The 12,316-nt window shown below is 44.4% G+C and overlaps 1 protein-coding gene across 2 annotated transcripts in view; it reads left to right on the top strand.

Annotated features, from left to right (window-relative positions):
* The window catches only part of mfsd13a (major facilitator superfamily domain containing 13A), a 50,524-nt gene extending 46,627 nt beyond the window's left edge, over positions 1–3,897 (top strand). For both annotated transcript variants that reach the window (XM_059652959.1, XM_048551205.2), the window contains one exon: positions 979–3,897. In XM_059652959.1, coding sequence (XP_059508942.1) covers positions 979–1,232 — 254 coding nt within the window. In that variant the 3' untranslated portion in view covers positions 1,233–3,897. The remainder of the gene's footprint in view (positions 1–978) is intronic.
* The last annotated feature ends 8,419 nt before the right edge of the window (positions 3,898–12,316 follow it).

Genomic DNA, 12,316 nt, shown 5'->3' on the forward strand with positions numbered 1-12,316 from the left:
GAAATAGGGCATTCAGCCCAAATCCACACCAACACACCAAACTGCATTCCACCCAGGCCCATTCCTCTACCCTATCCATATAACCCTGCATTTCCCAAGGCTAATTTTTGAGTGGCATGATCTGAGTAATCTCCTACATTATGACAGTCACTGAAAGCCTTGGCTTTGATCTTGCCCACATTTGAGCTACTTTTTAATCACAGGGTCAGTGATGTAAACTTTAACCCATTATGACACTCGCAAATTTTAGGAAGGGAGTTGCCCATTCTACTGCAAAGCTGCACAATCCTGCCTTCTCCTGTTGAGAATAGCATTACCTCATTCACCAGAGAAACCATATTGGCCTTGGCTCAGTGGTAGAACTTTCACCTAGTCTCATGATAAAGGAATCAAGTGCATCAGAGACTGGAGTGTATAGTCTGCACTGATTTTTTTTTTGTGTGCAGTTCTGAGCAGCTAGAGCTCACCTCCTTCACGCAAGATGCTGAACTGAGACCATTCCTGCTCTCTAGTATGCGTTAAGAAAGCCTCATGGCACTACTTGAGCAGAGGTTCCCCCCCCAGACCCTGGTCCAAGTGTACACTACATGGGGATCTTTGAGGTGAAGTTGACTGGATTAGATTGACTGTTTTACACCTGCGCAGGGCTCTTCTCCATCGCAGAAAGTTTAATCGAGTAGTAAAGAACATAAATAGGAGCAGGAGTAGGCCATCTGGCCCCTCGAGTCTGCTCTGCCACTCAGTAAGATCGTGGCAGATCTTATTGGTGCACGCAGCTCCACCTGCCTGCTCACCATAACCATTAATTCCTTTACTGTTCAAAAATCTATCCATCTTTACCTTAAAAACATTCAACAAGTGTGTAAAGCTGACTGCTGATCAGGTTTTTGTCAGTTTTCCAGAATAGTTGCTTCTTGTTTTAAATACTTACTTGGCTTTTCTTATTCCGTTTTCTCTGATCTCCGTTGTGTTGTACAGGGTATGACATTTTTCAGCACGATGCACTACGGGATATTGTGAGCACAAAGCCAGTGGTGGAATCAAATGTGGCCTGGATGGCAGCAGTTCGCCAAGGGTGCTTCTACCTGCTGGTCTTCGTACCTATCACGTGTGCTGTGCTGCAGCTTCTGGCCTGGTCTCAATTCAACCTCCATGGTAAAAGGCTGCAAACAATCAAATCATTGAGGCAGAGTACGTACCAGGCAGACCTACAGGACATTAAAGCAGTTTAGGTTATCCGCCTAAACGTGCAGGGGCCAATACATCTGTCATGTCTACTAGATTAGACGTGATGTTTTTAATTGCCACTTCAGCTCAGGATATGGAACTTTCACTTTCAATGTAATAATATTTTTGTTCAGATATTTTGAGTATGAATTTTGGAAACTTCATTAATGTAGCAAAAGACAAGTGATTCGTAAGACCATTGTGCCTGATCAATTTTCTTTTTAATTTAACTTCTAATGTTCACCTGAAGGAGACTACAAATTGTATTTTAATGTCTAGAGTACATTTCAAGAGTCATTTAATGTGTTAAGGATGCACAAGGTCTTAAGATTTGCAGAGTCTGTATTCCCTCATGTTGCAAAATTCTGCAGAGTATAATTCCACAATCAGCCAATTACTCTTGGAGCCATCTGTTTGCATGTGTAATTTTAAATTTGGATTGACCGAAAGATTGATACTGCTCTGTTGGTATTGTTCTGCGCTGAACTCTGTTGTTGCTGAGTAACATTCCCCTACATCAGCCAGTGGCTGAGGCAGAGAGTTAAATGTTGGCCTTCCACCTCCTTTGGAGCCGCATTAAATTCCACCCAAATCAGAAATCTGTGTTGTCTGGATGTGAAATTAGTTTGACAGTTTCACTTCAATATCTAAGCGGGCTAAGCTTCAAGCACCAAACTTTTAATTTGGCAGTCTCTTTGCAGGCTGGCTGGAGATTTTAAGGAAAAGAAAGTGAAGTGTCACAAAAGGACAGCAAGATAGCCTCTTGTAAAGTGGTAGCTGAGACACCTTGAGGCAGAAAAGGAGGTGTCTTATCTAGAATCTAACCATGTTGTACCTAACCTGATAGTGAGCATTTAATGCTGAGGCTTTGTGTCCGTAATGGGAAAATTTTCCATTCCATAGCATTCACAAAATTGACCTGAATGAGAAACAGAATTTTCTGAATCCAAACCAAAAGGCAGTGGGAGTGAGACTAAATTGGGCCTGCCTGTATGACTGAGAATGCTTGGACATAGCAGGACAGAAAATGACCTGGCAATGAGGAGGAATCTCAGGTAATAGACACATCACTGGCCAATTGCTCAAACTGTGCCAATAATTTCTTCACTGCTGGTACTTACTGTGTGTTAATTATTGATCAAAATAGTTTGTATTTCCCAGTTTTCTGCCCAGCAACAATTGCCTCATGTAACAGGCTCATGGTGAAAGTTGAGGTTGATTGATAGACATCATATTTGAGTGTGTTAACTTGTAACGGTCTCTCAGGCCACTGGCAGCGCTGGGTTTAACAATACTGTGCAACCTGAAACTGAAATGGAGCCATCTAATGATTCATTTTATGTTGAACTCTCTGGAGCCGTTATTAGTTTGAGTGTGTTAAGTTTGCACTTCAAACTTCTGGACCAGAAACCAACTTCATTTGTCCAGCTTTTAATGTAAATTGTGTTGTGTTATTTAATGTCTCTTGTAAAGCTTTGAAAGCCTAATTTACAATCCTTAATAGCACGTTAAGTAAAATCACCAGAAGTGCCAAATTATATTTAGAAGAATTTGCATAAATTACTTTCAAATACTTGTATGCACGCTTGCGTTTATTTATTTTCCAGCTCTCTCTTTATTTGCCCGTTGACTCCGGGTTTTACTGTCCCTTCTGCCTTTCCCATTGCATATATATGGTCTGAGGCTGGGAGGTCCAACAGTGGAAACTATCACATTTTGATCCTGACCCTTCATGGAGGTGGAACAGGGCGGATTGGCCAGTATTTTTTCCTGTCCTTCACGTTGTATTTCATCATTGTCTATTTTTAGCAGTTCCTCAGAGAGTTGAATTCCTGGACTTTATGTTGTCTTCTGTAACAATGTAAATGGAAGAGAATTTGATGTTTTTCCATTTACAACTGTCTGTGAGAGATGAAATTCCTCAACAGTGTTGTTGATTTTTAATTGCATCCACTGCCAACCTGTTTCATATTAATGTAACTTTGAAGTATAGTTAATGACTGAAGACTTCTGAGGGCAAGAACAGTTTTTCTGTGATTTTGTGTCTGTCACTCTGCAGATTTGCATCTGTTCTCCAGTACAGGGACTGATGGGATGGCCAGTCTTTCAGCCTTCTGGCCCTTGCTTCATTGACAGTAAGCTGTTAGAGAACATGGGTGATCACGGCTGACTTTTATTTTAGTCTGGTTTTTACAAACCTGAGTATTGACACCTAGTAGGACACTGGCATTGAACTCTCAATTAAGAATTGGTTTCGCTTATCTAATTCTGGGACATGGGAGCATCACTCAGGTTCTAACATCTGGTAATAACTGCAGTTAATAACTGCTTCTTACCAATTTGTATCCTGATCAGTAAGAAATACCCTCCCATGAATTGGAACAGTGGTGTGCTTTCTAATGCTGCATATATCAGCTCAAAGGTATTGCTTTTAAAATCTCTGAAGTATGAAAAGGAAGCCAAATATATTTTACCTTTTTTTTATTCCTGTGAGATTTAATCGATTTCATGTTCAGGAATGGGATGAAATGAAGACATTTGTGAAACAGGTCACTGCTTTTAAGTTGTAGCAAGCCAGAAAGTTTTGTTATATTAAATGTTACTTACAACATTTTAAAGATTTTGAAATAATTATTCAGCAAACAAAATAAAGATTTGTTTGATGTAAAACAGTTTTAATTTGGCGTTTTTAATGTTAGACCTGTGTTTAAAAGTAAGCTTTGCATTTGTATGGTATTTATTTTAACCAGATGTCTCTCAGAGCTTTACAGCCAATGAAACTCCTTTTGAAATGTTGTCTGTTGAAAATGTGACAGCAAGTTCATACACAGCAAGCTCACACAAACAACATGAATAGCCTAATCCTGCTTTCTTCCCATAACCTTTGATTCCATTCGCCCCAAGTGTTATATCTAGCTGCCGTGTGAATACATTCAATGTTTTGGCACCGACTACTTCCTGTGGTAATGAATTCCACAGGCTCCACCACCCTTTGGGTGAAGAAATGTCTCCTTCTTCTCTCTGTCCTAAATGGTCTAATCTGAAACCTCAGACTGTGACACCTGGTTCTAGATACACCCACCATCAGGAACATCCTCCCTGCATCTACCCTGTCCAGTCCTGTTAGAATTTTATAAGTCTCCAGGAGATTCCCCTCCCCCGGCCAACTTTGCCTGAACTCCAACGAAAACAATCCCAACCTAAGCCAATCTCTCCTCATGCATCAAACCCACCATCCCTGGAATCAGCCTGGTAAACCTTTAGTGCAATAGCATCCTTCCTTGGAAAAGGAAACCAAAACTTCGCACAATATTCCAGGTGTGGCCTCACCAAGGCCCTGTATTACTGCAACAACACACCCCTGCTCCTATTCTCGACCTCTTGCAATGGTGACCCCATGTACCGTTTGCTTTCTTTACTGTCTGTTACACCTGCATGCTTACCTTCAGTAACTGGTGCACAATTTGCACTCCCAGGTCCCACTGCACACTTCTCTCTCCCAATTTACAGCCATATTTAATGAATCTGAATGCAATTCTGCAGCTTCACTGGTTGAATCTGATTTTATATCATTCGTGTTCTTCATTCATACTTAATACCACCAGTGAATATCATACATTGTGAATAAGTCTTCAAATTAAACTTGTTCCCTTTTATCAATTTAAAATATCTTGGATTTTAAGCAACGCCTCAATTCTAGTTTGTTTTTAGAAAATTGGTCAGATAATTACTTTGCAGAATCTATTTCCCTGATTTCCACACTGCTGTAACATGCCCAAGGTGAATCTTTTCACAGATTTACAACAGCCTGTTTGGACTGTCAGAAGATAACAAAGTGTGGGGCTGGATGAACACAGCAGGCCAAGCAGCATCTCAGGAGCACAAAAACTGACTTTTCGAGCCTAGACCCTTCATCTGAAAAGGGGGATGGGGAGAGCCACGCGTAGGTTGCGGGAACAGCAACTCGTATTCCACTTGGAAATGCTGCAGCCCAATGGTACCAATGTGGATTTCACCAGCTTCAAAATCTCCCCACCCCCACTGCATCCCAAAACCAGCCCAGCTCATCCCCGCCTCCCTAATCTGTCCTTCCTCTCTCCTATCCCCTCCACCCACCTCAAGCTCCACCTCCATTTACTACCTACTAACCTTCTCTCACCCCCCTGACCTGTCTGTCCTCCCCGGACTGACACATTCCCTCCCTATCTCCCCACCCGTACACTCCTCTCCACATATCTTCTCTATCCATCTTCAGTCCGCCTCTCCCTATTTATTTCAGAATCCTCTCCCCATCCCCCTTTTCTTGCTTCTGCCAGCTTTTGTACTCCTAAGATGCTGCTTGGCCTGCTGTGTTCATTCAGCTCCACACTTCGTTATCTCAGATTCTCCAGCATCTGCAGTTCCCATTATCTCTGGATTATGAGAAGATCTTATTCCCAGATTTAAATTACCTTGCCTGATATACATAATTGCATATTTCCAATGGATGACATAGCCTAGAAATCAGGAAAAGAAACAACTTGTGTTTATTTCTCAGGAAACCCTGAAATGGATTACATGCCTTGAATTGCTGTCACTATTGGATTAGTAAATACTGCAGTCGCAGAGTGCATTGGAAGATAGCAATCCTTTTGCTGTTGGAATAACTAACTTTCTGCTCGCAAATAAAACATTAACTTTAATTTCACCTTAACAGCCAGAGAAAGAGCATTGCTTATAAAATCATACAATTAAAAAGGCTATTTGCTCTGATTACGCCCTGTAACTATGCAGTTTTTCCATCTAATTTGCTTTTGGGTTTTGAATCCTGACCACCATTCGTGTCGCTGAAGTGAGTGTGGGATTATGGTGATTTTTGCCTTAGTCCTGCCACATTGTTCCCACAATCTCGATGATAAATCTTTACTTCCTGGAGTCTTGAAAAGGTTGGCAGCCTTTGAAGTGTTGGATAACGTGACTCCTCCTGATCTTCTCTCCCCTCCCCCCGACCCTTTGAATTAATCGAAATAAAATAAAATGTGTTAATTGATTTAACCCGACATGTTAGCAAAGTAACATTCCGTTTTAAGAAAACTGATCCTGTGAGATTGTTCAAAAACTCAGACAAGCCTCCAGATGACACACTGCCTGGGATCAATTGATCAATCTGGCCCGAGTTAGCTGATGCCGAATTAACCAGAGGTCGGGGCACCACAATTTGCTCAGCACTCTAGGGCAAAGGAAGAGAAAATCAGCCAAAGGCTTCGGATTCTGCTAACTTTGCTGCAACTTTTCTCAAGTACGCTTCAGGCATCAGGTGAGGGCACCATATGATCTTGCTTAGTCACGGGCTTAGAAAGGATGAAAGCTGGGAAGTTGTTTCCGTTAGGTGGGGAGACTAGGACCCGTGGGACACAGCCTTAGAATTAGAGGGGGTAAATTTAAAACGGAAGTGAGGAGACATTTCTTCAGCCAGAGAGTGGTAGGCCTGTGGAATTCATTGCCACGGAGCGCAGTGGAGGCCGGGACACTAAATTTCTTCAAGGCAGAGATTCATAAATTCTTGATCTCACAAGGAATTAAGGGCTATGGGGAAGAGTGCAGGGCAGTGGAGTTGAAATGCCCATCAGCCATGATTAAATGGTGGAGTGGACTCGATGGGCCGAATGGCCTTCCACTCCTATGTCTTATGGTCTTATGATATAAAATGCCAAAATCTCTACTTGAATAATGGTCATAAGGTTCCAATGTGCAATGGCATCGTTTGGGAAATTCATCTTTTAAAAGATGAATGGTATGGGGAGAAAACTGGAGAACAAATAAATTACCCTTCACCCCTAGATTGATTGAACCAAAACTGTTTTAATCAGGTCCCCAGATGTTTACTATATTGATTAGTGGATCTCCTCGGGCATTACGTGTGAGTCATGTAGGGTGTTAAATTATAAACAGTGTACATACTGAGTGTGCATGTTGTGAATGTCATTTTTTAACAAGCAGAAAGGAAGCTCGCAATTTGAAGATGCAGCGGCTACATCTGAACAGGAACAGAATCAACATCCTCTTGGGGAACAAAAGCAAAGTTGCTGGAAAAGTTCAGCAGGTCTGGCAGCATCTGTGAAGGGAAAAAACAGAGTTAATGTTTCGGGTCCAGTGACCCTTCCTCAGAATTGTTCTGAGGAAGGGTCTCCGGACCTGAAACGTTAACTGTGCTTTTTACTTCACAGATGCTGCCAGACCCGCTGAACTTTTCCAGCAACTTTGCTTTTGTTCCTGATTTACAGCATCTGCAGTTCTTTTGGTTTTTATCTTCTTGGGGAAGTTTGCTCTTGTAGTTGGAATGGATTTTTTAAACTGGATGGGCAAGGGACTGGGACCCTGACAAGTAGTTTGTGGCAGATAATTAGTTAAAATGAAATTATTAATTAAAACCCAAGTCAGTGAAGGGAGAGCCCACCGACTCCCAAAGCTACCTAGAATACACCTCCTCCCACCCACCCTCCTGCAAAAATTCCATCCCCTGTTCCCAATTCCTCCGCCTCCGCCGCATCTGCTCCCACGATAAGACATTCCACTCCCGCACATCCCAGATGTCCAAGTTCTTTAAGGACCGCAACTTTCCCCCCACGGTGATCGAGAACGCCCTTGACCGCGTCTCCCGCATTTCCCGCGACACATCCCTCACACCCCGCCCCCGCCACAACCGCCCCAAGAGGATCCCCCTTGTTCTCACACACCACCCTACCAACCTCCGGATACAACGCATTATCCTCCGACACTTCCGCCATTTACAATCCGACCTCACCACCCAAGACATTTTTCCATCCCCTCCCCTGTCTGCTTTCCGGAGAGACCACTCTCTCCGTGACTCCCTTGTTCGCTCCACACTGCCCTCCAACCCCACCACACCTGGCACCTTCCCCTGCAACCGCAGGAAATGCTACACTTGTCCCCACACCTCCTCCCTCACCCCCATCCCAGGCCCCAAGATGATATTCCACATTAAGCAGAGGTTCACCTGCACATCTGCCAATGTGGTATACTGCATCCACTGTACCCGGTGCGGTTTCCTCTACATTGGGGAAACCAAGCGGAGGCTTGGGGACCGCTTTGCAGAACACCTCCGCTCAGTTCGCAACAAACAACTGCACCTCCCAGTCGCAAACCATTTCCACTCCCCCTCCCATTCTCTTGATGACATGTCCATCATGGGCCTCCTGCACTGCCACAATGATGCCACCTGAAGGTTGCAGGAACAGCAACTCATATTCCGCCTGGGAACCCTGCAGCCATATGGTATCAATGTGGACTTCACCAGTTTCAAAATCTCCCCTTCTCCTACTGCATCCCTAAACCAGCCCAGTTCATCCCCTCCCCCCACTGCACCACACAACCAGCCCAGCTCTTCCCCCCCACCCACTGCATCCCAAAACAAGTCCAACCTGTCTCTGCCTCCCTAACCGGTTCTTCCTCTCACCCATCCCTTCCTCCCACCCCAAGCCGCACCCCCAGCTACCTACTAACCTCATCCCACCTCCTTGACCTGTCCGTCTTCCCTGGACTGACCTATCCCCTCCCTACCTCCCCACCTATACTCTCTCCACCTATCTTCTTTTCTCTCCATCTTCGGTCCGCCTCCCCCTCTCTCCCTATTTATTCCAGTTCCCTGCCCCCATCCCCCTCTCTGATGAAGGGTCTAGGCCCGAAACGTCAGCTTTTGTGCTCCTGAGATGCTGCTTGGCCTGCTGTGTTCATCCAGCCTCACATTTTATTATCAGTGAAGGGAGAGGATGCATTGGCTAGATAGGAAAAAATGAGTATAGTAAAGCTAAATTTTAACGGAAGGAGCCTGAGGAATAAGACAGTTAGGGTAGGGGCCCAGATATGCAGAAGGGAGTATGATATCATAGCTATGACTGAGACTTGGCTGGAAGCTGAGTGTGATTGACATAAGCAGTAATAACCACACGTGGTTGTGGTAATAGGGTATTCAGATGAGAAAGGGAAAATCGAAGAGGAATGGGTCACTATATTAAATGAGGAATTGATTCCAGTGATAAGGAAGAATGGTATCTTGGAATGATCATCAAATGAGGCCACAAGGCCGGGGTAAAATTACATGAGCAATAAACACAGTTGGATGAGTACCATAGACAATGGGATCTGCAGATGCTGGACAATCTGAGATAACAAGGTGTGGAGCTGGATGAACACAGCAGGCCAAGCAGCGCCTTAGGAGCAGGAAAACTGATGTTTTGGGCCTAGACCCTTCAGCCCAAAACGTCAGCTTTTGTGTTCCTCAGATGCTGGATGAGTACCATAGGCTTCGGAACAGGGAGAGATGGAGGATTGAATATGGTGTCAAATTTCAGCACAGTGAGCATAATGTCAGTATCAATAGATTTTTGTTACCCAAATATTAACTGCGAGTTTTAGTGTGCAAGTTAGACGGGTTACAAAATCCTTTAATTCCGAGGGTCACCAGACCTGAAACGTTAACTCTGTTTTCTCCTTCACAGATGCTACCAGACCTGCTGAGCTTTTCCAGCAACTTTGTTTTTGTTCCTGATTTACAGCATCTGCAGTTCTTTTGGTTTTTAAAAATCCTTAAATTGTATCCAGAACTCTTTTAGCCAGTGCATAACTGTTGGGACCATCACTGATTTTCTTTTGATTTTCTCATTTTTAGTTTGGAATTGCTTGCAACTGACAACTGAACTTCAAACAGCAGCTTATTTTAAAACAGAATAGAACAAAATACAGATGTTAACATCTGGGGCCCAACCTGGAAAGAAAATAGGCTGATTACTGCTCTAAGGACACTGTTGATTTGACACTAAGATGATGGTACTTTCTGGTGCTTTGTGGTCTGCATTAATGATTTACTCTGACATGCGGGGAGTATAGAACATAGAACAATACAGCGCCGAACAGGCCCTTTGGCCCTCTGTTGTGCCGACCTGTGAACTAATCTAAACCCCTCCCCCTACACTATCCCATCATTATCCATATGCTTATCCAAGCTTTAGATGACATGTCCATCATGGGCCTCCTGCAGTGCCACAATGATGCCACCCGAAGGTTGCAGGAACAGCAACTCATATTCCGCTTGGGAACCCTGCAGCCCAATGGTATCAATGTGGACTTCACCAGTTTCAAAATCTCCCCTTCCCCCACCGCATCCCAAAACCAGCCCAGTTCGTTCCCTCCCCCCACTGCACCACACAACCAGCCCAGCTCTTCCACTCCACCCACTGCATCCCAAAACCAGTCCAACCTGTCTCTGCCTCCCTAACCTGTTCTTCCTCTCACCCATCCCTTCCTCCCACCTCAAGTCGCACCTCCATCTCCTACCTACTAACCTGATCCCACCTCCTTGACCTGTCCGTCTTCCCTGGACTGTCCTATCCCCTCCCTCCCTCCCCACCTATACTCTCCTCTCCACCTATCTTCTTTTCTCTCCATCTTCGGTCCGCCTCCCCCTCTCTCCCTATTTATTCCAGAACCCTCACCCCATCCCTCTCTCTGATGAAGGGTCTAGGCCCGAAACGTCAGCTTTTGTGCTCCTGAGATGCTGCTGGGCCTGCTGTGTTCATTCAGCCTCACATTTTATTGTCTTGGATTCTCCAGCATCTGCAGTTCCCATTATCACTGCTTATCCAAGGACTGTTTAAATGCCCCTAATGCAGCTGAGTTAACTACATTGGCAGGCAGGGTGTTCCATGCCCTTACCACTCTCTGAGTAAAGAACCTGCCTCTGACATCTGTCTTAAATCTATCACCCCTCAATTTGTAGCTATTCCCCCTTGTACAAGCTGAAGTAATCATTCTCAGAAAAAGACTCTCTCACTGTTCACCCTATCTAATCCTCTGATCATCTTGCACGTCTCTATTAAATCCCCTCTTAGCCTCCTTCTCTCCAATGAGAACAGACTCAAGTCCCTCAGCCTTTCTTCATAGGGCCTGCACTCCAGGCCAGGCAACATCCTGGTAAATCTCCTCTGCACCTTTTCCAATGCTTCCACATCCTGTAATGGGGCGACCAGAGCTGCACTTGCGTTTTGTACAGTTGCAGCATGCCATCACGGCTCCGGAACTCAATCCCTCTACTAATAAAACCTAACACACCGTAAGCCGCCTTAACAGCACTATCAACCTGGGTGGCAACTTTCAGGGATCTATGTACATGGACACCAAGATCCCTCTGCACATCCACACTACCAAGAATCTTTCCATTGACCCAGTATTCTGCCTTCCTATTATTCCTTCCAAAGTGAATCACCTCACATTTATCCGTATTAAGCTCCATTTGCCACCTTTCAGCCCAATTCTGCAGTTTATCCAAGTCTCCCTGCAACATTCTTCCACACTGTCCACCACTCCACCGACTTTAGCGTCATCTGCAAACTTACTAACCCATCCAGCTGTGCCTGCGCCCAAGTAGTTTATAAAAATGACAAACAGCAGTGGTCCCAAAACAGATCCTTGAGGCACACCACTAGTGACCTGAAACAGGCTGAATATTTTCCATCAACCACCACTCGTTGCCTTCTTACAGAAAGCCAGTTTCTAATCCAAACTGAAATTTCATGATTAAGACATTCAGAGATGACATGGAAGTTGATGGGGTGCTAAATAAGGAAATTTACCAGGATGCTGAGTGGGCTGTCAGTTTGAGCTATGATGTATTGGATTAGCTGGAGTTGTTTTCTTGGGAGTAGTGAAGTTTGAAAGGAAATCTAGCAGCTGTGTAAGATTATGAGGGGCATGGATGGGTTGGATAGGCACTTTGTCCATTAATAGAAGAGACAATATCCCAGGGGCATAGATTTATGGTGAGAGGTAGAAGGTTAAAGGAGTCTTCGTGATACTTTTACAGCAGAGAATGGTGGAGTGTGGAACTCACTGCCTGAAAAGGTGTTTGAGTCAGAAACTTGCACATCTTTGGAGCAGTAATAATGGGAACTGCAGATGCTGGAGAATCCAAGATAACAAAGTGTGAAGCTGGATGAAGACAGCAGGCCAAGCAGCATCACAGGAGCATAAAAGCTGACGTTTCGGGCCTAGACCCTTCATCTCTCTGATGAAGGGTCTAGGCCCGAAACGTCAG

This window comes from Stegostoma tigrinum, chromosome 20 (genome assembly GCF_030684315.1).
Source record: "Stegostoma tigrinum isolate sSteTig4 chromosome 20, sSteTig4.hap1, whole genome shotgun sequence".
Classification (NCBI taxonomy): domain Eukaryota; kingdom Metazoa; phylum Chordata; class Chondrichthyes; order Orectolobiformes; family Stegostomatidae; genus Stegostoma; species Stegostoma tigrinum.